We start from the raw sequence: 27,008 nt of genomic DNA, 5'->3' as shown, positions 1-27,008 counted from the left end.
TGGAGGAAATCTAAAAGGCACAGGAGCATAAGATGATCCAGTGGGGAAGAAGACTGACCTGAATGAACAGGGAGCTTTTGCTGAGACACAGGGAAAAAAGGGGAGTTTAACCTCCCATAGAAGAAGGGGAAGGCAATTTAGGAAGAGTGCAAGAACGTCGATAGGATTTGCAGAGAGAAAATTAGAAAAATGAAAGCCCATCTAGAAATTAATCTGGCCACTGTTGTAAGAGTTAATAAAAATATTTTTACAAATACATTAACAGAAAGAGTACCGAGGATGTGGAAAAGGCTGAGGTTGTTGATGCCTTTTTGCTTTTGTCTTTAATAGTCAGATCAGTTATCCTCATGATATTCAGCCCCTTGAGCTGGAAGACAGGGATGGAGAGCAGAATGAATCTGGGTGACAGTGATAGTATGAAAGAGAATGGCCTCAGGTTGCATGTTAGGAGGTTCAGGTTGGATATCAGAAAAAGTTTCGTCTCAGAAAGAGTGGTGAGTCATTGGCACAGAAAGATGTAATTTAAGGAAAAAAGGGCCAACTGTACCCTGGGGTGCACCCAGCCCAGCACCATCAGCCAAGTGAGGAAAGGGGTTGTCCTGCTCTGCTCTGCTCTGTGCTGGTGTGGCCTCACCTCAAGTACTGTGTGCAGTTTTAGGTACCCGAATATCAGAAGGACATAAAACTATAGGAGCGCATCCAAAGGAGGGCTATGGAGATAGTGACAGCTCTGGAGGGCAAAATTTATAAAGAATGTCTGAAGCCACTTGGTTCTTCACTAGAGGGTGTTCGGGCACTGGAACAGGCTTCCCAAGGCAGTGGACACAGCCCCAACCTGCTGGAGTTCAAGAAACATTTGGACAGTGCTCTCAGACATAGGTTTTGTATTTTGGGTGGTCCTGTGTGGAACCAGGAGTTGGACTCAGCCATCTCCATGTGTCCCATCCAGCTCAGGATATTCTGTAATTCTCTGTATTCTTCAAGCTATTTAAAACCTCTTCCCCATTGCAAAAATGTATCTCATCAGATAAAAGTCAGAATTTTGCAACTGTTCATGCCAATATTTAATTCGTTGACAAAATATTTTATTATTGAGAAATGATCCTAGAAGTGAACACATGAAAAAGAACATAAGAAGTATTGCAATACTAGTTGATTGTAAAAGTGTTTTCTTTAAACCAGATGAAGAAAGCTTACTTGACATGCAACTGAGCACATGGAATGCATAAAGCCAGAGCATGTTCTGAGGTTTTCCAGCAGAGATCAGAGTTTTGTAGTGCTGTCACAGCACAGAGCAGCTCTGTAGCTGTCCCTGTGCACTCAGTACTCACACTGTGGGAATGACTGAGCTGTGGTGTTGCCTCCATAACCTCTTCCAGGCCTGGGGACCTCAGTATGGAAAGGACGTGGAACTCCTGGAGCGTATCCAGAGGAGGGCCACTAAGATGATCATAGGGCTGGAGTACCTCTCCTATGAGGAAAGGTTGAGGGAACTGGGCTTGTTTAGCTTGGAGAACATAAGGCTCTGGGGAGACCTCATTGTGGCTTTCCAGTACTTGAAGGGAGCGTATAAACAGGAGGGGAACAGCTGTTTACGAGGGTAGATAGTGATGGGACAAGGGGGAATGGTCTTAAACTGAGACAGACGAGCTTTAGGTTAGATGTTAGGAGGGAATTTTTCACACAGACAGTGGTGACGCACTGGAACAGGTTGCCCAAGGAGGTTGTGGATGCCCCACCCTGGAGGCATTCAAGGACAGGCTGGATGTGGCTCTGGGCAGCCTGGTCTGGTGGTTGGTGACCCTACACATAGCAGGGGGGTTGAAACTAGATGATCATTGTGGTCCTTTTCTACCCAGGCCATTCTATGATTCTATAATTCCATCTCAGAAGGCACTAGTGTCAGATCAGGAGAAGACAGTGGCTCTCCACCCAGTGAGCAACAGACCTTACCAAGGACTTCTGTGGGTGCAAGAAGTTTTCCTAAGCTCACAGAAAGACCATACAAGTACCTCGAATAGAGATCTGTTGATGAGTATTGTTTAGGAAAACAGCAGAAAATCCTCTGAGTCAAAAGTGGTCTGACACAGGATTAGAAGCAGGGGAGAGATTTTGTATGTGTGCCTTGTTTTTATTCTTCTCTTTATATCTACTTATAGCTGTGCACAAGATGCACAACAGGGAGAGATGGACATTTGGGCAGAACCGGTAGGGCTGTGCACTTCTGTTGTCAAATGTAATCACTGTCACAGCATAAGTAGTGTTTTAATTTTATTTCATGAGAGCTATTTTGAGATTTCATGCCCATTTATGCACAAATGAGCATGAAGTAGAATACATATCTTAGAAAATGTCATGCTGTGAAGTGATATTAAAAAGGAGCATTCCTCCTTGAAGTATTGCATGAATAACAGATTTGTGAGCAGTGATGGGGACTGTCGCTGGATACCATGCACTGTCCATGATCCTACTGTAAGTGTTCTATATAATGTAAGGGCTAATAAGCAGCTGAGCAACAAAATGTTGAAGCATAGCACTGAATACATGAATAATTTTGTGGAAGTTAATAGGACCACTCATTCCTTGAGTGATCACAACAGCTGCTCTGGAAAATGATTGCAAAATGCCACCCTTGTTCTTGGCAGCTCTGTGCCATGTGTTTGCTCATAAACACAGCTGTTTAATATTAGATACAAAAGTAAGTTTCTTATTGTTTTATTGTCATCAACCCTGTAGCTTTGGAAAAATGATCTGGATCAAGCACTTAAATAGTGAGCCAGAGTTTCTTATTCAAATAAACTTTTTGTTTAACTTTACTTGCTTTACCAATTTTACTTTTTCCCTTTGGAAAAAGTCTGTGCTGTTTCCATAAATAGAATTATTTTCCAATTTTTCTTCTAGGGCAGAAGTTGCTGTAAGTCTGCAGTACAGGTACACAGCAAAGCCACTGATTCTGAATGACTACTGATGTCTATGTATGCGTTTGATTTCTTACCACAGCATGCTTGAGGCTAGAGAGAGCCGCTGCTCATTGTCTGGTCCAGGCTCCTGCCCAAAGCTGTGGGCTGAAAAGAAGGTTGCTTAGGACCTTTTCCATTTCATCCTAGAATGGAGACACCACAGCCTCTCTAGGTAACCTATGTCTGTGTTTGATCACTCTGACAGTAAAAAAAGTTTTTGTGAAAGTATGATTTCCTGTATTTCACCTTGGGCCTGTTGCCTCCTGCCCTATCACTGAGTCTCAAAGAGAAGAGCTTGACTCCATCATCTCCCTGCTATCAGGTATTTATAGACACGGCATAGCTTTTCCCTGAACCTTCTCATCTCCAGGCTAAGCAATCCCTCTTCAAGATCTCTCAACTTCCAGCAACTGCTTTGGAGCCATTGTCTTCACAGAGGTGAAGTAGTGTGGACTTTGCTCTCTGTGCTCCGTGTATTTGGAGGTCAGCAGAAATAACAATCCCTTTCATTTACAATCACAGAATTTCCAATTCAGAAGAAGCCTAGAGCTATTGCCTGAATCAAATCTCTCCCGCTGCCAAAGGTACCTGCACTTCTCTCCCAGCTCCATCTAACTTCGGGCCCAATAGAAACCTGGAGCATCTGTTGATTTGCAGTCTCTTGCCTCTGTAAAGTAAGACCAGCAGCTTACTTCAGAAGCTCAGTTTTCCCCATTTTGATAACATGGAAGGCAGTGTAGGTCTGGTCCAGGAAGACAGTGTAAGTCTGGTATGGATGTAGCTTCTATCCTTTCTATTTTATATAGTTATAGGAAAGAAAGGAGAGCTTTTTCTGGCATGAATATTCACTTCAATATTTGCAGTTATGCATTTGTGGACTACACTTTAAAACTGTGGACCAATGACCTATTAGTTACAGGCAGGTGAAACGGGATCCAAAATAAAACAGGAGCATTGAAGTACTGAATAACCATTGAGCACCTTTCCCTCTTCAACGTACCTCTGAGCAGAGTAGTAAAAACAGTCAATGGTGCTCTCAAGGTTTCTTTCTCACTGCATTTTTGGTTGTTCTGTAGGAAAACCTGTTCTGAGGTTTATCCAGAGGAGAAGAATGTTTATGAGATTGTTATATGTGTACCTTGAACCTAGATGAAAGTAGAAATTATCATTAAATATGAGGAAATGTTAAGCACATTCAGCAGACACACAGCATAAAAAGTTTTGCCTACGTTATTTTTTACTTTAAAATCATTTACCCTCGGCATGTAATTTAGAAACTAGAGTTTGATTACTATTTGCAATTGTCTGCATCTGTGATCAGTATATGTATTGTTCAAAATTGATGTTGCTAATTAAATAACAGAAACAGGAACTAGGAGTTAATTGCAGTCTGTGCAGGCTGCCCCTCAGGTGTTTTGTGTCACCTGGAAAGATTCAGCTCGTTAGCAGAAACAAAGTCAGTAAGTGTTTACAGAACTAGAAGCAGCTGGAGAGTTACAAAATTGCTATGTCCCATAGAAGCTGCATGTGGATGTGTGTGGTCATGGTCATGGTCATGGTCATGGTCATGGTCATGGTCCCGGTCCCGGTCCCGGTCCCAATCCCGACTGTGAACATCAGCAAGACTTTAATGAGTTGAAAAGAGGTAGAAGGTGACTGACTGCCGGCAGTTCTATTGGTTACCAAGATACAATAACCATATGCCACCACCTCTGTGACGTGGTTATACAGCTTCTAGTCAGTTGAGATGCTGAGCAAGGATTGTATTCATGTACCCTTAGCCTCCATTTCTCCTGGGAGTATCTGTTTGATTATCAAATATGAGCCTTGAGTCACCTTCTGAGTCACTTCTTTTAAAAACAGGTTTGTTTGCAGGTGAAACTTTTGTTCACCTGTTTTTTTGATGAAACTTTTATTCACCTGTTTTTTTGGTGTTCAAAGAGCGTTTGGATGTTGTGTTGAGGGACATGGTTTAGCGAGAACCATTGGTGAAGGGCGAATGGTTGGACTGGATGATCCTGTGGGTCTTTTCCAACCTTAGCGATTCTATGATTCTATGATTCTATGAACTACATACTCTTTTCCAAGAATTGTGGTGTCTTCACTTTAAGTACATGACAAACTTAGCTGCTCAGACATCTGAATCGCCCCATGCATCTGACCTACTTTTATTGTTTATACCATGTTCTCTGTTTCTGAGTTCTCTCCAAGCTTCTACATGACTGTGTGTCTCAGGACACCTCTAGTAAGAATGTTGTCTGGCACAGAGCCAGGAGCAGTTTCCTCAAAGAGGTCATCTGTTCCAGCACATATACAGGTTTACTTTTCTACTTGCTCTTTCAACATCCAATGTGATCTTTTTTGGAATAGAATAGATACATCACACTACTATCATCTATTGATTTCACATCCTTCAAGAAATCTCTAGAAGTGTATTCTTCTTTCTTTCTTCTGACATTATGAGAATTTTACCATTTCAGTGTGCTATCTCTGCTGATATTTAAACAAAAGCAAAATGTCCTACTTAAATCTACTGGCTCTCAGTATTCATAAATAGTTTTTCTTCCTTTAAGCCTTTGCCAACAGCTCATATAAACTTTCTTTATTTCTTCTTTTTTTCTTCTTCTTCTTTTTTTTTTTTTCCCCATTATAGTATTTACATGGTTTTCTGAAGGGGTGAAAATTAACTGCCTTCAGAGAAATATAATGAAACAAAGGACTCGTCTTTTTCCAAGCCTTGCAGTTTTCTTCATGAAGAAGCACTTTTGATTTTCATAAGCAGGGAATATCTAGATGTCAGCACTCTCTGGATTTGGAAGCAGTGCAGCAGGCGTTCCTAGAGGGCCAGGGCATATTTGTAGATCACGAAGTATTTCTCTCTCACTCCTAGCGGGGCTGTTAAATAGTAGCCGCACTCAGCAGAACCATTTACAAGTTGGAGCTGTCATGGACAGACTATCTTTCCTGGATCTGTGGGATATGTGAGATAAGTGCCTCAGGCTGGGGGAGCACTGCCACTGTCACAGTCACTGTTTCCAGAATTCAGAGCAGCTTGCAACTGATTTTGCACTGTACCTAAATAGGTAGTTCAAGCCCGAGCTCATATTCATTATCAGGCTCTTTAGGAAAATGATTTATAGCCTTTTTGTGAAGAGAGAATTCTTATCCAGAAAGAGAAAATTAATGGAATTACAGAAGTGTAAATATGTGATAATGGTGTGAAATTATCCCCTTCTTTGAATCTAAGTAATGAAATTTGAGTGCTGGAGAAACAGATGAGTAGTATTCCCACTGAGGAGTCAAACTGAACTGATAATTTGAAATCTGAATTCCCAGTTGCCTTTATGCTTTTCAAGTTTCTAAGCCTGCTTCTTAGTACCAACTCTCATTATCTACCTTCCCTTTATTACAGCTCTGAAACAAGAACAGCGCTGCTGCTTCTCTCTAAATGCAGATGTAATAATTGTTCAGTCAAATGTAGACAGCCATGTTCTCTAACAGTGAATTACATTTTATGTGTGTTCCCTTGTACATGAATTGTGAATACACAGAAGTGCAAAAATTTATTAGGTATATGGCCTTAAAAGTCTCGTGTCTGAAAGGAAATCTTCCATAAAGACTGTCAACCAGCAGCTTCACAACAGTTTTGAGACAAACATCTTTTAACAAAAAAATGTATCCAACTTCCTTGTGTGGATTTATATTCTTCTTTATTTCAATAAGTCATCTCAACATTGTTGTATGTAGAAATGTTTGAATCACTGTGATTCATGAGGAAGATAATTTGCAGAATGGTTGTTCAAATAGAAATTTGAACTTATTTGAACTGGAAACCAAAGAGAAACTGGAAAGAAACTACTATTTATTTATTCATTGTATTTTGCAAAACATTTTTACAGGTGCACCTTTTCATTTGTGAGCTGCACTGTGATCTGTATAATCTATATATGAATTATAAGGGGAAAAGATAATTAAAGGAAAAGAGACAGAATACAAAATAACAGTGAAATTTAAGAACTTCATAGTTGCAAGATTCCAGCTTAGAATCTGTAAGCAGTTTAAGACTGATGAGTTATGAATATGTTTTCTAATTACATTAGGTAAAAAAAAGACCACATTCAAGCTGACATTACAAAGATTCCATCTTTTTTTCAGTTTATGCAAATAATTTAAATGCTTGTCTTGTATTTTGAAGCTAGTTATGTAACATATTGTGATGATGTCAATGAAGTGCAAAATTGATTCTTAATGAAACAGAAAAGTCTTTAATGGTGCACAATACAGGCTTCAAATAAAAAGAGCATACTTGATGAGGTACATAAAAAAAACACAGATTTTTTGCTCTTCAGAAGTGGTATGTGGGCAGTCCTCTGTTTCCAAGCTCTGAAATTTATGCAAATTATAGCAATGCTGAGCTCTGTTACAGTTAGAGCACTAACATCTTCTGGCAGTCAGTATAAAGGAAGAGCCCAAAACAAGGGAAGTGGCCCAGAATTCTGGGTTGGTGTCCAAATCCTCACCTTGCATATAGTTTTGGGACCCCACCCTTTCTTTGTGTTTGTAAGACAACCACTTTTCTGTGATGCATTTCCATTTCTTCAGACCCCACTGTTAAATCTCGCAGTGTGCCCACATGGAAGGAACTACAAATGTAAGCTGAGAATTATTTATTACTAAGGTGTTCTTTCTTTCTCCTTTACGTGCTCACTCTCCCTGCCACCCAGCTTGACACAAACCCTCACTGTGTGTTTGAAATTGTTTAGGAAGGGTGAATGCAATTCTGCATTTAGCAGAGGAGATGCTATATGGGACTGTTATGCCTGTCTATCCCAGGAAATATGATGTATGCAACAGTAGGAGAAGAAATCAAACAAGCTGTTTGCAAAGATCTGTAATGGTAAAGAAAAGCGTTCTTTTCCTACACCCTTCGCGGAGGAACCACTGCCTGCCCACAGTGTTCTCCCAGGGAGCACCCTGAGGAGCTGGGACTGTGTCTGGCTGTGTGTGAATGGGATCTGCCATCCTCTTTTATAACATGGCTTGTAAACGTGCCTGATTAAGGCTGATCACTGGGAGGTGAAAATTAGATGCTTAAAGTCATGCATGTGAATGTGACCTTAGCAGCAGTGTCTGATCAGCTCTTGGAAAAATAAGAAATACCAGAAGGTTATAAAGAGGCAGTCATAGGTCCGTTTAATATGGCAGGCAGGGTTGATGAGAGGAAAATATGACATGTATATAGAAGAAGATGGATTTTACAGAATATGTTTTGTCTAATACAGCAAATGTAAAGCATATATTTATGGAGCTGGACAAAGAATTCTCCCTCATTTATTCTTCCTTCCTGTGAGAAGAAGTAGATAAAGAATTGAGGGCAAAAGTGTCTCAGTTATCACATTCAGCATCACTGATCTTATTTCTTTCATTTGTTGCAGTACCAGTTTGTGGAAAAATCAACTGGAAAAAAAAATCACATTTTGAAAACACTTTTGCTACAATGGCAGAGATTATTTAAGATTTTTTAGCTTTCTCTTGCTTTTTGCTTTACTTGAAACATTCAGATTCCTTTAGAAAATGGTTATCTTGATAATTAGCTTTATTTTCCTCCTTTCCCTCCAGCCATTTAATTTTTGAGAGGTTTTCTGAGAATGTTATGTTTAATGGGAAAAAAGATCATAGAAATGAGAAACTGTAACAGCCGTTTAGTTAATCTTTTGTTTCTTTGTTCGTGCCAGCATGAGGTTGTTTTATTTCATCATCTATTATTTTTGTTCAGCTTGCTCTCAGCTGGTCAAATGAGCTCCACTACATAGTCAAAAGCTAATGGTAAAGCTGGCAAAACAAGCATTTTGTGTTTAGCTGTAACTTAGAACAAAGGCAGGGGAGAGACTGAGTAGTCTACAGATGTCAGATGAGCCCTGCCAGCCCTCATGACCGTGGCAATCAGCTACTATGTTAGGAGTCATCTCCCCTCCTTTTAACTGAGGTACCACATGGCTTCTTTGCAGTGAAGAAGCAGGCCAAAGCCCATTCCTTTAGTCAAGTTCTGGAGATGGTATCTGGATGTCCAGAAGTACTCTGAGATGGTTCCTATCCATTGCCCAGAGAGGCGGTAGATGCCACGTCCCTGGAGACAGTCAAGGTCAGGCTGGGCCAGGCTCTGAGCAACCTGATGTAATTGTAGGTGTCCCTGTTCATTGCAGGGGATTTGAACTACATGACCTTTAATGGTCCCTTCCAACTGAAACGATTCTACAGTTCTGTGATTGTATGACCTGTTGTACTTGCACAGCTGATTCAGCTTGGTCTGGAGAAGCTGGGATTGCAGTTGTATGCAAATCCACAATGGCAGTGTTATAGCAGAAATGAGGCTGCACTCTCCCGTGCACCTCTGGTGGGTGATCCTTGTGGATAATGCAGTGGGACTACGCCCTCATCCTGAGTTGTATGGTACGGGCCCTGCCGTGCAAGCTAGAGAAGAAAGTGGGTGAATGGATATTACATATATTCTGTAATATTATATATTCATTACATATATACAGACTGCTGCACTGTGCATGGCTTCTCTGTCTTTAGAGGAGGGCTATGAAAGGTGTCCAAAATAATGATTTGTCAGCACTGCAAAAAGGGAAGAGAAAGTATAGCAGAGGAGTGGGAAGTGAGAATATTGTAGGGAATTAAGCTCTTCCAACATGCATCTTAGAGAGCATAGAGCACATCTGGTCCAACAGTGGTGGGATCCCACGAATTTGCTGCTGTGTTCTGGCCAGAAGCTGGGCAGGCTTAGCTGTACTGAGCCACAGTGCTGGGGGCAGGGGTGCCCAGGGAACCTGCGGCTCAAACTGCGGTGGGATAATGCCAGTGCATTTTCCCAGAAGTGTCTGCAGGCTAGAACCCTTTGTGAAACGGGTTTCTGGTATATCACAGCTAAATGGGTGAAGACTTTGTAAATGATAGATCACTGAGATACGTTCAGAAAGTAATCTGGGATCCAGTTGCTGCCATTTGCTCTTTTGTAGTAAAAACTGGCACTGATGGCCGATTTGCAATAAAACCGTTGTCTTTCTCTGCATGATGCTGTCAAAAAAAGGTATAAAATGTAAGCATACAGATCCAAATCATGTTCCTTGACTCTTCTTGAGACTTCGTCACTTTTTGCTTTGTTTTGCCTGTACTGAACTTAGCTTCTGAACTTAAGTAGACACACCTTCACTGGCAAATTTATGCCCTGCTTTAGTTGCATACTAGCTCAGATAGAAGGCATACAGCCTTTTATTAACTTTTATCACTGTGTCTCCTAAATGGTTGCTGTCTTTCCCAGAAACAAGATAGACATTGTGGGTTTTAATGAAGTTTGCAAACCCTTCTGCCATCAGGACCCAGCCTGTTTTGCTGTGACATAGGAATCTCTTTGGATTTGAGCTCTGCATCCAGCTTCTGAGAAGCTGAGTATTTCTTCTCACAAACACAAATGGCACTGGTGGTGGTCACTTTGGGAAAGCTGGAAGATTGCTTCTTGCATGCTTGAATGTTGTTAAAAAAAAAAAGCAATAATCAAAAAAGGAAAAGGATTTCTCACTCACCAAATTTACAACTGCTACTTCATTCTGAATTACTTTTCTGCTCAGCTACTTTTCTGAATGGAAGTAGGATTGTCAAAGGCCAAAATCTGGACTTTATAAAGGGCTCTAAAGCATTCACACAGTGACCGAAATCAGAAAACTACAAAAATTTGAAGAATAACAAAACAGAAAACATGTCACAAAAAAAATGAATTTAAAATACTGTAACATTGTTCTCTCATTATATATGTGTGGACAGGACTAAGAAGCCAAGGCAGCAGAATCACTAGTGTCACATAAATGCTTTGGGGGAGCTTCCATTCATTCTTTTACTCACACAGCTCCTGGAGTAGCACAGGGCAAGGAATAGATTAAAGGGCAAGGTGAGCAAAGTACAAAACAAACAATTAATTAGTTTGCAAAATGACTTTGATATTTCAGCTGTATTCATGCGTTTGAATTCTTTAATGAAAAGTCTGCCACTTTTTTAACAAATAAATCATAAAAGACCTGTCTGGCATCCAAGAAATGACTGTAGATAGAAATCTGCACTCTTCAAAATGCTAAATTCCTTATTCTTTTGGGAGGTTAAGGGAGTTGTTGTAATATGAGAGTGACTCACAGATACTATTTATTCTAAAAACCAGCTGGTAGTGGGGATACAAAAATTGGTTTTTAATTTAACTTGTATGCTTTTATGTATGTAGGAGAATGAGAGAAATGCATGTAAATAATTTTCAGTATTCTCTTTTAATGGTCATCAGCTATCAGTATAAAAGGGAAAAACTGCATTTTTCCCATTCTAAACATTTTCTGTTGTTTAGTTTGACAGCTGTGTTGCCTCAAACTAACATAGGATGCTCTTCTGACCCTAATCATAATAGAAAGAAGTTGAAGATGCATGAATTGGGCTCTGCCTCCCAGTCATTTTAGAGCTATTATACAAAGCATCACAGCTTCTTCCTTTTTATCTCACACATGGAGTCATCTCTAAACAAGTTTCCCAAATCAGACTAAAAACCATTTTCTAAAACTTCTTCCCCAATAGTTCAGTCAGAAAACTTGCTTACACTGGGACGTTTGGGACATATTATAGCTGTGAGGTTTCCAAAGCTATGAACCCAAACCTGGAACTTCTCATCAAAAATATGATATTGATGTTAGCGCATTAGTGATCTTTGAAGATTTGGAGTTAGTGTTTTCCTTTAATCCATAGCTTCTATTTTCAGTACTAAACAGAAGAGAAAAATTCTTTGTCTGTCCAGCTGCTTAGGAGAGAGGGAATTCGTACCTCATAGCCCATGGATACATTTGGTATCAGCAACTTCAGGAGTTCAAAGATCCTGAGACAGCTGCCAAAGCCATGGGATTGTCTTTTCATCCGCTTTCCAGTCTCTGAGCTTATAGGATCACACACAGTCATTAACAGTTTTGTCAAAACTTAGATGGAAACATGTAGCCAGGCACATGAAACCATGGTAGGATAAAACCCAAAGTAATGCAAGTTTTGTCTAAGAAAAAACACATCACCAAGGGTTTTGCTTTGTTTCACTCCAACTTCATAGTTAAAGCAATGAAAGACAGAAATGACGAGGGTACCATGTACTGTCTGCACTTAGATCTTGCTGTAATAGATAGAGGACAGTCAGTTATGTATGTTTTATTCCAATTACGTGTGATTATGGTGATGGTAATAGCTATATACAAACTTCAGTGAGCTAAAAGCTTGAAAGCAGATAAAGGCCCAAAGCACACTGCTGAGTTGTGTCACACTAAAGAGGCCTTGCTGCTGGATGTTTGTTTCTAAAAAAAAGCCCAAAATCCTGATTTCCCAAGAGCTGAGGCAACAGAATTGCTTCATACTTGGAAAATCTTGGTGGTGGTGGACAAATAGTCCAGATTGTGTTGGGACACAGGCAGTCACACAATGCAGAAACCCCACAAGAAGAGTCTTTTGTGTAAATATCTCAAATCCAGTCAGGCCTTTATCTTCAGAATATATATATTTTTTTCTTATATATTTGAAGTTTTCATATGCCCAGGAACAGCAGAGAACTATGATGTTAAAAAAAAAAAAAAAAAAAAAAAAACAATGGAAAGTTCTTGCCTCTTTCTACAACGTTCCCTTCTTCTGTAACATTCCCATAGTGCGTGTTCAGGCAGATTTTGCTCATCTGAAATTATCAATAACAAATGCCTCTGAAATGCATGAGAAAGCTAGGATGTGAGCAGTACTGAAGTCTGTCTTTGATTTTCAAAGCAAAGAGAAGGGTTACTAAGGAGAGTGAGTCAGTGGGAGTCTTTTGGCCGCATCAGTTCCTGAAGAATTTGGAAGTTGCCGTGTTGTCGTAGGTTTCCAGTTTCGTTCTTCATTAGTATGCAAGGTTAAATAATCAGTCCAGTGCAAACCACATTTAAAATTCTGAAGATAAAAAGAAGGATGATGCTTTTTTGTTTTGTTGTTTGTTTTTGACTGATGTTTTTCTGGAAGGGATCTTGATCTGCTGAGAACCGCTTTACAAAGTTGTGACAGAAATTTAAACTTCAGTAACTAAGACTAGTTATTTGAAACATAAAACTAGCTGAAATTAGGGTTTTACAAAAGGAGCAGGGAGAGTCGGTTCTGGCTCTTCGGCATTTCAAGCTTTATGCAGGATCTACCTAGACATTTAATAATTGGACAGAAAAAACAAATGTATTAAAAAGTGCTGTGCTCAAAGGGTCTGTTAGCTTTGAGGATTACTGCTGGCCTTGGGATGATGAAATAGGATGTGACTGGTACAATCATGCTGTGCATAAAACTTTTACCAGACATAATAGCACCACACATTTCTCTTGTAATGGAAAGAAATGTTTTTTGGGGTAATATTCAAAAGGGACAGATAGGACAATTTTGTGGAGCTCGTTATATGTGCCCCTCAAAGAACAAAGAGGCTGAAATAGTGTTCAGCTGAGCTCTTTCAGCTCCTGATGTTTCCACCTCCTTACGTGTTGCCTTGTGCTTTTCCATCATCTTGGCCATTTCTGCTGTCTAACATAATCTCAGGGAATAGAAGGGAGGAGGGCAGCGAGAGGTGGATGGAGGAAGGAAAAAGCCAAGAGAACTGTTGCAGCTTTTAAATTTACTTCAGCTGTTACTTGAAGAATGTTGAAATCATTTGTGATAAAGTAAATCCCAGTCCTTGAAAAAAATGTAGCACACAGCTAAACAAAGACCAGAGTTATCTTTTCGGTGAGATGTTGTGAAATATAAAAGAAGTTGAGAAGTTCAGTCCTACATATCTGTTCCCCATCTTCTCCCTACAGTATATGGGCTGCTTAGTTTTTCAGTGTCCCTATGAGACAGACAGGTGCTATCATCCCTGTTTTATAGGCATGGAACTGAAGCAGATAAACAGAGGGAGACTTCCTAAGGCTAGAGGCTCAGCAAAGTTCTGGTCTCTCATTTCTGCTAGTAATTGCAAATGCTCTCAGGTTAGCACTCTCCAAAGTAGACTCAGCGTTGTTGTGACTAGTTTTTTTAAAAAAATAATACATCTTCACAAATGGGAGAACACTGGCTCCTTTCACCACTAGATACTTATGTTTCACCACATGGTGAAGCAGAAGATTCCCTCTGTTGCAAAGAAGCTCTAGAAAATTGCCAGTGGGGTTCAACAGCATTAGGGCAGCCTCCTTCTCCTCTCCTTCCCTCTCCTGAAGGGCTTCCACAAGCAAGGAGCTTCTGGGACTGATACTTTTTAGTGACAAGGCTGCTTCAAACCTGTATCCCATAATACTACAGCCTTCTCTTCTCTTACACCCTTCCAGCAATAACCATCTCACTGAACACTTAGGATATGGGATTCTAGAACAACCTGACCCAGAAAATGTCCTGTTCACTTTACTGGGATATGCATATGTTTAAACTGTACTGTGAATAAAGTTATTATAAGGGCTATGGATGGTAATCTCATACAAGCTACAGTTCTCTGGCTGCTGATGAGACACCATACATACTTTCTGTCCTCCAAATATATAACGAATGATTAGTGCATTAATGATGTCACAGGAAAGGGTTAAAGGTAAAGAAAAAGGGAATGCTGTGACTACTGAGGACAGCAGTAGCAGATACTAAGTCACAGCCTGAACCAGTGATTGAGCACCTGGTGGGAAAGCAGGGCCAACCCAGGGGAGCTCAGGTGCATGCAATGCCCCTGAGTGACCAGAAGGGATGGATCTGCCCCTTCCCAGACCTCATTTAAGGGTTGGTAGTGGAGGCAAAGAGATCCCTGGGTACCTGAGGCCTTTTAAAGGTAAGCAGATTCATTTCTTTGTTTCTGTGTCTATGACTGTTGCATTTCAGCAAGTGCTCTCTTGCTGTAGCTTAGGTCTTTGCTACTCTGGTTGTGTGATGCTGTCAGTGCTGTTCTTTTCATCGCATTACAACAGCCTAATTCACTCTCTCAGTTTGTCACCCCCCTAACTATATCAAATTGTGCTAGAGTAATGACATACATGACTCAGAAATAAGGAGAATGGAATAACCTACCTTCTGAGATTGATATCAGAAGATAGATACAAGATTATCCTATGTCTTAACATCAGATCTGATTGGTACATCCACATTATCTTGTGACACAATGACATGAAATGCCACTGAAATAGCTGAGCCTTTCTCCTAGCTAGCAGACTGCAAGCCCAGAGATTAATGCATAACACAGGACTGTTAGAAATCAAAGTGTACCTTGTGAAGAGAGGCATTAACAAACTTTATTTTCAATAGGCTGAATGCATTCTTATACACTTTAATCATCCATGAAGGTCATGGAGTCTTTCTATAGCTGACTCACTGCCCAATACATGTAAAATCACAGTGAGAGAACACTGGATGGAGGCCAGATATCACAGATGGAGACCTTCGAGCTCTTGATGCTTTCTACAGAATTGGTCAAATCAGCCCCAAGTCAACTGATGATCTCTTTAGAGAAACTGGTTCTTCTTCGTATGAAAAGTGTAAATCTGTGTCCTAGCTGAGACAAACCAACTGCCACGTTGCCCACCCACCCCAAGTTACTTTGCTAGCTGAAGCCATGGGTGCCAGCAGAGCACTCTGGCCTCATGTCAGCCCCTTCTGAGAACAGAATGAACAGCTCATCTTTTCACAGTATCATTAAGGTTGGAAAGACCACTAAGATCATCTGGTCCAACTGTCAACCCATTTCCCCTGTGCCCATTGAACCACGTTCCTCAGTGCCACATCTACTCAGTTCTTGAACACGTTCAGGGATGATGACTCCACCAATTAAATTATGATTCATTTAATTAGGTTTTATTCTGGTTTCTGTTAGTTAAAGGTGTGGTTTCAACTGTATCATAATTTGGTAGTGTCTATTTTCTGTCACACTGGTGACTTTCACGTCTATCTAAACATACTGTTCTTTTTCTGCCTCTTGTTCAGTTTTTGGCCTCGGTAAATTCCTGTGGTAAAAAGCTCTATGGATTAATTGCAGTGTGTGAAATAAATACATTCTGATTTGCTCATATTTTAATGCCTGGGTACTTGAAAATCAGCATGCAAGGAGACCATATAGTTGTGTTAACTGACTAGATTACCCCCACTTTTCCAATAAGTGGTACTTCTGCCTATGATTTCTTTCAGAGAGCTCATAATATGCAAAAAATATTTAAATTTATCTGCTTTCATGAAAAATTAATCAAGAGTCAAAGATGTTCTTTAAGGCTGCATAGGAAATGTATGAATCTGGGAAATATTACGCTAATTTAAAAAAAAACAAAAAGTGAGTGAAACTGTGCGATGTCACATCTTGAAAGGCAGCATCCAAATATACAGAACTTCCTGAAGTAATCAGGACCGAAGCAATCAAAGTATCCCATTCCTACCACTTTTACTTGCATTTATATGGAACCAATTTAGAATTCTTTTTCTCATCACCCAAGTGTTTTTTGGACAAGGACACTTAGATTTTTGCAGCCTACATGTGAAATCTGGCATTTTTTTGGCATATTAGCATATTCTGCAGCCTTGCTGTCTCCTCATCAGAAGCTGCTTGACTTACTCAACAGTGCGTTCCAGGTCAGGACAGAGACCTGGCAGAGCAAGAGAGAGATTTGTAGAGCGTTTATCAACTCTCTGCACTGGTTCTTGTAAACTCAAACACGTGCCTGCAATTTTTCCACTATCTCAGGTGATTTTCACTGTGCTGTTGTAGAATAGTCAAGACTTCCCACACAGTAATTCAGCAATTGTTCTTTGACCTCAGAAGTATTTAGATTTCTCAATACTTGTATTCACATTGTGTTGCAGCAGAAATATATAATGTATGAATGTTTCAGTAGATCACTACAGGCAGCTGCTAATACGTAAGAAACATGAAAGTCCTTTAATCACCAAAAATGAATGTTTTTATTCTTGGGATAATTTATATGAACTGCAGGTAAACTGTTTCTCAACAATCTATCCTAACTTGCCACCATAATTCAGAATGTGATGTGGATTTCATAGGCAGATTTCTCCTCTTGGTGAAAATAATGATGCAGGAAGAGTAGTAAATGGGAGAAAGGGAAAGCCACCTTGGCCACAGGTTTGGCTTAAGGTAGAGTATCTTTGGAAGCTTGTGCTGGCATTGTGCTTTGCTCTGGTTGTGTGATGCTGGCCTGCATACAAGTTCACAGCAGTTCATCAAATTACCAAGGTTGGAAAAGGCCACTAAGATCATCTAGTCTGACCATCAATCCATCACTATCATACCACTAAACCCTGTCCCTCAGTGCTGCATCTCCCTGTTTCTTGAACACCTCCAGGGACTGTGACTCCATCACTTCCCTGTGCAGTCTGTTCCAATGCCTCACCACTCTCTGAGAATATTTTTTTTCTAATAGTCAACTTGAGCCTCCCTTGGCACAATTACCCTGTCTTAAAATCCTCACAATTACCTGCCCTTCCTCAGCCTTTCTCTGCAGCACTCATCCCCTTCTCCATGTACAAGCTGCCAGAACAGGACAAACATTACTGGAGAGGATGCTTTTTCTTCCTTACCCTTGACTCAGATGACTGTCATGAAACAACAGTACTTTAAAAAATTCCAAGGATGTAAAATCATAGATTGGTTTAGGTTGAAAAATTTGCTGATTTGTTTTTAAACTTCCCTCATAAAAAGTATTTTGTAGACTTATGCCTTCAGCTCTTTCCTGACTGACTGCTGTTTATTCCTATGCTTTCAGATTTGCTGGAGGTTTGAGAAAATGCCTGTAGTGGAGGGGTCAGGAGGATTTTAAACTTGAGTAGTCGATATTTGGAAAGGAATGGTGTTTTTAAGGTTCATTGCAGAAACAAAATTACTGATGAGAAGGAAGAGATAAGAAAGGGAAGCGTCTCTGAACTTTTATTGTAATAGTTAACAAAAATATTATTTTGGAATCTGAGTTACACTTTGGTCCCTGTCATGATATCTTCCTTTTTTTTTTCCATTAACATCAAAACGTCCCTGTAGTATCTTGGTTGTGGATGGTCTTTGGGGTTTTCTGTGCTGTATTTTCTTTTCTGAAAACTCTTTCTAACCCAAGCCTTGACCTTAGCCCACCTAGTCCTAACACTTTTATCCTGGCCTGCTTCAACCACCCATCTCCTCCCACAAAGCTCTTTTCCACTAGGAGCAGAAATCTCCTTCCTTTTCAGCTACCTGTTTTGCTTGGATCATATACACCTAGAAACTGTTGCTACAGTTGCAACATCCAGATCTGTAATTGCTGGGGGACCTGAGTCCTCTGGTGCATCTACCTTTGAGCTCTGCAAGTCACTCCTGCCCCCAGAGGCAGCAGACCCAGAAGTGTGAGCTCCTTGGAGAGTGGGCTGTAAGAGGTGGTAAACACTGCAGAGGAGCAGGGGTAAATGATTGGTGCTGTCTGACTGGGTTGGACGGCCCTTGCTTCTCCAAAGCAAAAGGAGCAACTGGAGTACCACAGTAAGGCATGCCTTGTGTAGCTGTGCTAATACTTTATTTACTGATATGCACTTACTTTACAGAGGTTAATTTCACATGTTATTGCAGGGAGTAACTAGAATATATAATGGTTCTGTTTGTGCAGTTATAATCTGTAGGTGGTCAGGCAGGTTTCCATTCTAGGAGTGATTCTCTTAATGAAGGTTTGCACTGTTTGTCTATTGTGCAGGCATTGCTGCTTTTGCAATTCCTCCAGTATCAATTTTCTATCCTAATCCCATATTTATGGACTGTAGTTAACATGGTATCAAGGCATGCCATTAGAATGGCACAATAACCTTGTTCCAGTTTTTTTAGTCACTAAATTTGTGCTCAAACAAAACATTATTAAAATGTTTTAGAAACATTTAACTGATGGGAATAGGTAAGACCTGAGGTTGTTTTTTTTTTTTCTTTTCCTCTTTTTCTTGTAACCTGAAAAAAAGAGTATATTCCTGCCTTGATCCTGTCATTTTCCATTAGCATCCAGAGTTGGCCACAGCATGCTGAACTTGTTGTGTCTCCAGTCTGGCCCATTTCTGTTCTGTTATTAAGACTCCAATACAAACAATAGGATAAGAGCACAGAGCACTGATGTGCTGCTTGCTGTAATGCAGGAGCTCACAGGATCCCATCTGGCATTTCTAGAAGCTGTTTTTATCTGATTCAGTTAGAAATCCCATTCCCAAAGCAGCATATTCTGGATTGCTAGGCTTCTTCCTGATAAAAAGAGACAAATGCACTCCCATGTGCTGCCTGATGTGGAAAAGGGCAGTCTGTTCCTCTTACCTATTTTTCACTGTCATTGCCAAGAAACTAAGCTTCACAGCAGCATCAGCAATTAAGAAGAAAATTTCTTCAACAGATAACAAGGCAAGGCTCTTACAAAAAAAAAAAAAAAGAGGTCTTTCCCTTACCAATTTACTTCTTGGGTGTTGGTTTTGGTTTTTTGGGGGTTTTTTTGTTTTGTTTTGTTTTATTGTTGTTGTTGCTTTCTTTCTTTTTTTTTTTTTTTTTTTAATAAATGTTCACAATCTTTACTGCTGCATAGGAAGCATGCTGAGATGAAGCTTAAGGATAAATTTCTTCCCAACACTGCAAGCTGCTGTGGAGCTGTACTGTGTGACTGGTGGCCTGCCCAGGCAGTGCTTATGTGTGCCCATCCAAGTGACTTATACTTGATGTGTGGACAACCATTAGTTTTCCATGCAACCTTCAGCCATCCCACCATGTCACAGTGTGGCCAACCTCAGAAAATAAGATGTTCTGGGAAGTGTCTTGAAAGGGTCCTGAAATCTCCAGCTGGAGGGCTAGGTGAGCTTTCAAAGCAGGCTGAATCCTGAGTGATGAAGTGCTGTGTTTTTCTGTCTTCCTTGAAACACTAAGGGTAATATAGATGTAGTTATACAGAGACACATAAACTGTGCAGCCTTTTATGGTTATCTGTTATAGGACATGGTGCACCACATTCAGGCCAGGTAGAAGGAAATGGGGCTCTCCTGAAGATAATAAAATTTCACCACATTTTATTGTCCCTGGATAAGATGGGCTGCAATCCCAGTGTGTTAAATTTATTAGGTGGACATTACCTTCTTACAGCTTCTTTAATATCTTATCTTTCATCTGAAGCTGGATATTTTCCTGGATGTTTCATTTCTGTGTCTTTGTCAGTGAGCTCTTGATGTGCTATGTAACAGCATCTCAGTTAATGGGATCTAATTCCTATATATACTTAAGTAAGCATATTTGATTTTACCCTTTCTAGTTTTGTTCAGTAACAACAGGTAGCATCACCCCTGTAACCCAGAGTCATTGACTCAGACAAGAGGTTTCTCCCCCCATTATTCCATCCTGATGGATGTCTAGGAACTCTCACAACAGCCCTCCTGTGTCAGCAGCAGCTCCCTTTCTCATTTATCCCAGATCCCTTGAGCTGTCAGCTTTCTATGTGGGGACAGCTTCACGGCACCCTACAGCAGGAGCAGTGCTCAGGCCTAGTGAAGATTTGTCTCCAATCTCAACACATTCCTCTGTTTCAGTGACAAAGCTGGAGCAGTTTTGTAGCCACTCAAGATGTCTAATTCAGGTACAAGCAAGGAGACTGTTTTGAAAATGCCAAGGTAGAAAGGGCCATTGAAAGTGAGGACTGCTATAATTCTTCCAGTTAAATTAAAGTGCATGAGTATTCTGAGAGCAGATCTTAGCTGATGTATCAAGACCTGATAATCCCATTAGTGTAAAAAAGTGAGATAAAAGAATAAAATGAAAAACAGTACCAGTGCAAAGATCAAGTTGATAGTGGAAGAGTAAAGCAAATTATTTCCAGTTTTACATTATAATTTATAAACGTTCAAATAAGAGCAGTCAAAATGCATGGCGTTTTGTTTTTGAGAAAAGTGACATGTCTTTCTGCTCATAGCCATGTTCATGATGTGGTGTCTGACCTATGGATATTTAATTCTCTTTATGCCATTCTGGTTAGGAAGGAGAAATCCTTGCTTGGTTCCTCAGAGCAGTAAGCTGCCCTGTGGCTTTAAGTAGAAAGTTAAGAATAAAAATATTTCTTTCAGCTCAAGTCAATTGGCTCAGTCAGAAACTGATCAGTTCCTGAGCCAGTGCCCTGCCGGAAATGCTGTAGGCCACCTGAGACCATCCAATATGCCTCCTCCCCTCTCATCTCCACTGTGTATCATCTACAAACGGGACATAGAAGCCAAGAAAAGGTCCCCAGAGTGCCACATGGGAGTGTTGGCCGCCATATGTCATTTGCAGAGATATATCTGGGTCTTCTGGGAAAAAGATCTGAAACTTAATTATTTCCTGGGTAAAATTCCATTGACTTCACAGGAAGGATTTCATCCTGAGGAAATATTTAAATGTTGTGATAGTTCTGACACAGAAAATGTTTCATTGCCTTGGTTCATCTCAGCTAAGAATTAATAGCCTGCTTTGCCTGAGATGATGAAGTCTGGGAAATTCAAGCACGTGGAATGTATCCAGAATGCTTTCCTTTTGTTTGTTTGTTTCGTTTGATCTCAGAAATTGATAATCAAAATAAAAGGTGTGTAATTTCACTAGGTACGATCTGTTCTTTACCTGGAGGGAGAAACTCTTAAGAGAAACGTTCGAAGCAAATCTTCATTGTGTAAATCCAACGTCTCATTTTCTAAGGGTGGATTGCTACTCAACGCCTTTCATTTCTAATGCAGCAATTGTGTTACCTTGAGCACCGTGACTTGGCTGAGGAATTTAGCCAAAAACATCTGGAATCCATTCTGAACGTTGTTGAGAAAAGGCAGTACTTTGCTAAAAGCAGTGTTTAAGATGCTTACATTTTCCTTTAGATTTGTTCCATATTGCAATGCAAGTAGATTGCATGATTTTCATTCTAGGGGAAAAAAAAAACAATTATGAGCTGAGAACTGAATGTGTGTTGAGCAGGGAGTTCATTTGAACTGGTTTTGTTTTTCAGACACTGCAAATGGACATAAACAAGCTGAATATCACATTGCTTCGGATATTTCGCCAAGGAGTGGCTGCAGCACTGGGGCTGTTACCTCAGCAAGTTCACATCAACAGACTCATTGTAAGTACCAAAAGGCCACCTGTGATAAAATTTACCTGGTGATTTAGAATTCTTTTACATTTATTATCCTGATATCAAGGAGAACTTCAATAAAATAAGACAGAAAAACACTTCTTTTTCAGATGGATTTTTTTCCAGAAGTGTACTACAGAAAAATGGATCTCCATTACAAAATGACTTAAATTTTCTTTTGAAAGGAAACCATTCTCAGTTACAGTCTAGAGAAAATGAAGTCAGATAAATCTCTTTTGTGTCTTATTCATAAGCAGTTTTCTTATCCCTTAGTTTGCATTCTGGTGCAGTTCTATATCGCATTCACCAAAAGCCACTTTTGTGTCTCAGAGGTGGAATCTTGCCCCAAAAATACACATGCTTCTGCCTTTCAAAGGCATCCTCACAGTTTACCATCAGACTGTCCATTAGTAAATTAAATGTCCCCTCACAATATTAATATTTATTACTTGCTACTTAGATATAGCAGCCTATACTCAGTTAATGCTAACGTATCATTTTTGTCGAAGAAATTTCCTTCCGGAGGTGAAGATGTTTTAAAAACAATTATCCCTGTATATGTGGATGGTTGAGAGCATACATTCTTAATGCTGTTGTGTTTTTTTTTGTTTGTTTGTTTGTTTTGAGAGTTAAGCCATGAAGCAGACAAAGAAAAACCAACGTCATGTGTGTATTGCTAGCATTCGATTCATGTTGCACTGGGATAAAAAGAGTTATTCTACCTGCAAGTTGAATATTAGGGAAGAAAGCTGACAGGTTCAGCATAAAAGTATTGCCTGCCTCGATAGCTTGATGCATACATCAAAAAGGGCTATAAAACTCCTTCAAGTAATGTCTCTGGGAGACAGGATCACACAAGATGTATAGCAAAAAGATGAACAGGAATGCAGCACAGCTCTTTTCATGTTTGCCAGGATGCTGCTCATTCCTGACAAGTGACGCTGATTCTCCTTTGTCCCTTGTATTAACTCAACTGAAAGATATATTCAGAGAGAAACAAAACTAAATAAGGGATGTTGCAGTTTGAGGTGCATATTTCAACACACCCAATCCCTTAGTTGTAATCTTGCTCTGCTCTGTGGGAATTATCTAACCAAGTAAAAGAAGTGCGGTTCATTTTCCTGCTGGCTGATAGTTTTTCACTTTCTCTTCTCATTTGATCCAAGCGAAGAGGTAATAGTATTTTGGACCTGCACAGAGCTCAGAATACATTAAGTACTATTAATTAATTAGTCTTAACATCTGTGAAATGCTGCTATGAGTTACTGTCTTTTATTGCTGTAGGAAGAACACAATCTTTTGCCACATTTACTCTTAAAATCACAGGCAGAAAGTCAGAATTCACAAGTGATAAAAATACAGCTTAGGAGGCACTATTCTTGCTTCCTATTCTTCTACCATGAGCCAGATCCTTTCATGCAGAGTGCTGGCAAGCAAGCTGGGCACATCAAAATTCATCTCATCTCACTCAGTTGAGTTTGAGCTGCTGATGTAGGTTTCCTTCAAAGGCAGTGTGAAGAAAGGTGACTGAAGAAGCATTGAGTGCCTGGTTATTTTAGGATGGATTCAGTCATTCACTGGAGAAGCCAGACTCTCTGCACTGACTTTGGAGGTGATTTAGATAACTAAAGTTAGGTAAGCTCTCGAGTTGGGTTCACACGCCCTTTGTGGACATCAACACTGGCCTCAGACCATCACAACCAAGCAGAGGAACTCTCTGGCAATCTCTCCTTTTGCTGCTCTACTGCAGTCATGCTGACATCTCTAACACAGCACCATTTGCACTATCAGAACTGCAACAACAAAATCAGGGCAGGAATTAATTAATGGAGGAGAGAAGCTGGCATGCTCAGCCTACTTTTTAAGCATCCTTTCATTTCATTGTGCTCTCTTAGGGAGTTACACTGTGGTCTACTGAAAATACATTGTAGTTTGTTATAGGGTGTGTTCACAATATGTAGACATGGGATTAGATCACAGTGCCATAAACCATGGCATTATACTAAACATTCCTGTTTAAGACCCAGCACCCAAAACAGGGCTGCCCTTCAGTTGGGATCAGAACCATCAGTTAAAGTACTTCCTGGGTCTTTGCCCTTGTCCCCATCCGTAGCTCATTCCCATGTTTTGTTGACCTGTCTTGTTCAGTGGTTCTAAGGCCTTGTCAACAATAAATGAGACAAAGCACGTCTGGTCGCGTATAGAATTTGCAGTTTCCTGCACAGTCAGCTGGAATTTAAGGAGCCAGGGAATATGTGTGCTTTCCTCGCAGAGCAGGTTGCAGTCTTTCTATTCCATGCTTTTATTTCTGGAGATAAAGTTAAAATCTGTAGACAGATTATTTTGTCTCAGACCCTTCCTATGATTCTCCTTCTAATTATTTTTATTATACTAATTATTATTATCACTGTTATTTTTCTAGGGCAAGAAGAACTGCGTGGAACTGTTTGTGTCTCCCTTGAACAGAAAGCCAGGAATTTCTGATGCACTCCCATCTGAAGAAGTTCTGCGATCACTTAATATCAACATTTTGCATCAGAGTTTATCACAATTTGGAATAACAGAGGTCTCCCCTGAGGTTGGTTATCACCTTTCTAACCTGTAGTTTGTTACAAATTTGGCAGATCTTAGAGCCACAGCAGTTCTTAGACTGAGGTTCTCATGAACGAGGCTGGGAACGTATCAACTAAGATGGCATTACTGCTGTACAGGAATTACACAGCTAGCCCTGCAGGTTACTTTAGAAATGTTTTTTAAGGCTCTTTAAGCATTAGAATCTAGGTGCCCTTGCAGAAAAAGAAAAGGTTCTGATAAGCTTTTTCTCCCTACAGCTAAGAGTTATATTTGCAGAGTATTCCTCTGGGGAGAAATAACTGCATGTATCAGTACAGGTTAGGGGATGACTTGCTGGAGAGGAGCTCTCTGGAGAGGAACTTGGGGGTCCTGCTGGACAACAGGTTGGCCATGAGCAAGCAGTGTGCCCTTGTGGCCAAGAAGGCCAATGGTATCATGGGGATCATTAAAAAGATCATGGCCAACAGGTCAAAGGAGGTTATCCTCCCCCTCTATTCTGCCCTGGCGAGGCCACATTTAGACCACTGCATCCAGTTCTGGACTCCACAGTCAAAAAAGACAGGGATCTCCCATAAGGAATCCAGCAGAGGGCCACGGGAATTATTAAGGGCCTGGAGCATCTCCCCTGTGTGCTGAATAACCTGAGTCTGTTCAGCCTGGAGAAAAGAAGACTGAAGGGGAATCTGGTAAATGTTTATAAACATCTAAAGAGAGGTGGGAGACAAATGGATGAAGCCAGGCTCTTCTCAGTCGTGTGTGCAATAGGTCAAGGAGTAATGGCCTATAACTTGAAAATAGGAAGTTCCATACTAACGTGCAGAAGTTCTATGTGGTAGGATGATGGAGCACTGGAACAGGTTGCCAAGAATGGTTGTGGGGTCTCCTTCTATGGAGATATTCAAGAATGCCTACCTGTGCGACCTACTGTAGGGTACCTGCTTTAGCATGGGAGTTGGACTTGATGATCTCTTGAGGTCCTTTCCAAACCCTGTGATTCTGTGAGCTCATGTTTTTCTAAATCTAAACCTATACTTAAGCCAGTGCTGAGCAAGTGCTAGCTGCTATATTCACCTGTTTTTCTGCTGATTGGAAATTATTGTTCTCGTTTTAGGGGTTCTAACCCTGTTTAAGAATCTTGAAGATGTTTTCAGCATAAAAAAGACAACATAAAACCAGTGTCAGTTCAGTGCAATTTTACATGACCTATAGTCACTATGAAAAGGAAGAAATTCACAGGTTTTAGCTGTTCTAATGAAAAAAATGAAGCCAAGTGCTGTTGTCCAAAAGTCAAATCAGGCCTTTTTATTGCCCACTTGCAACCTAGGCTAGGCTCACTTTAGGTTACAATATCCTTTGCTACTGAAACGTATGAGAGTGACAGTTGAGATAAATGCAATTATCAGTTCCAAGTCCTTAAATTACAAATAACACTTCAGGTAGATGTGGGACAAGAACATATATGAATAATAGATGAATGGAGAAATGTCATCAAGCTATGAAAAGATGCTGAAAAAAAAATAGTGCTGAAATCAAAATCCCATCTATGTTAGACGGTTGTCTGGGGTGCTCAGGTATTTGCAATTTATCTATCTCTGAAAGAAAGTGTAGAAAACCAGAGATTTTCTTATAGAAAAGGATGATTAGAATGAAATTTGTGCAGACTATACCTCCTTCTCTCTTCCTAATGCTGCTGGAGAAACAAAAGGTTATTTTAGTATTTCAGTTGCATGCAGATTATACAGCTAAAACCCTGTTCCTGCAAAAAATCTTGCAGTTTTATGCTGTTATTTACACTATTATTCCTTTTCAATCTTGATAATCTGATTGCACGTGTAAGACTCAACAGAGAGCAGCAGCTGAAAGGCAACTAATCAACTACTCAGCTCAACTACTAACCACTTATTTACTTTTCACTGAGCTATCAGCCCTAACTAAATCATGAGTGAATGAATTGTACTCTGCCACCAGCATTTCTGAATTCTTCCCAACCAGTATTACATATGCATTAGCAATGTACTCGTGCAGAAAGCAAGCATGATCCTCCTCTTTCTAGATGGTGGCTCAAGGTGTTAGGACTGGAATTCTTCTCCAGTATTAGTTGTCTTTTTCATTATTAGCCATGTAAGACTTGAAAGGCTACCAGCTCTCTCTGCAGTAACCAGAATGAAAAAGATACCTTCAGCAGGCAGCTCAGCCCATCTCTGAGGTACCTCTCTTGAGTTTGCATGGTTGTCACTTTCTAACAGAGCTTAGCGTGAACCAGACTCCTAGTTGCAGTGAGCCAGTGGTGATGGTAAGAAGATGCTTTACTAAGATGTGGTAGGAAAAGTGG

General features: G+C 40.2%; 1 protein-coding gene across 3 annotated transcripts in view; it reads left to right on the top strand.

Moving 5' to 3' along the window:
- PTPRR (protein tyrosine phosphatase, receptor type R) overlaps positions 1–27,008 on the top strand; it is a 143,660-nt gene that overhangs the window by 52,480 nt on the left and 64,172 nt on the right. For all 3 annotated transcript variants that reach the window (XM_001235187.6, XM_025154299.3, XM_046912446.1), the window contains 2 exons: positions 21,977–22,090; positions 24,525–24,680. In XM_001235187.6, coding sequence (XP_001235188.4) covers positions 21,977–22,090; positions 24,525–24,680 — 270 coding nt within the window. The remainder of the gene's footprint in view (positions 1–21,976; positions 22,091–24,524; positions 24,681–27,008) is intronic.

This window comes from Gallus gallus, chromosome 1 (genome assembly GCF_016699485.2).
Source record: "Gallus gallus isolate bGalGal1 chromosome 1, bGalGal1.mat.broiler.GRCg7b, whole genome shotgun sequence".
Classification (NCBI taxonomy): domain Eukaryota; kingdom Metazoa; phylum Chordata; class Aves; order Galliformes; family Phasianidae; genus Gallus; species Gallus gallus.
Note: the sequence above shows the minus strand (reverse complement) of the source record. Positions and strands in the feature narration are given on the sequence as shown.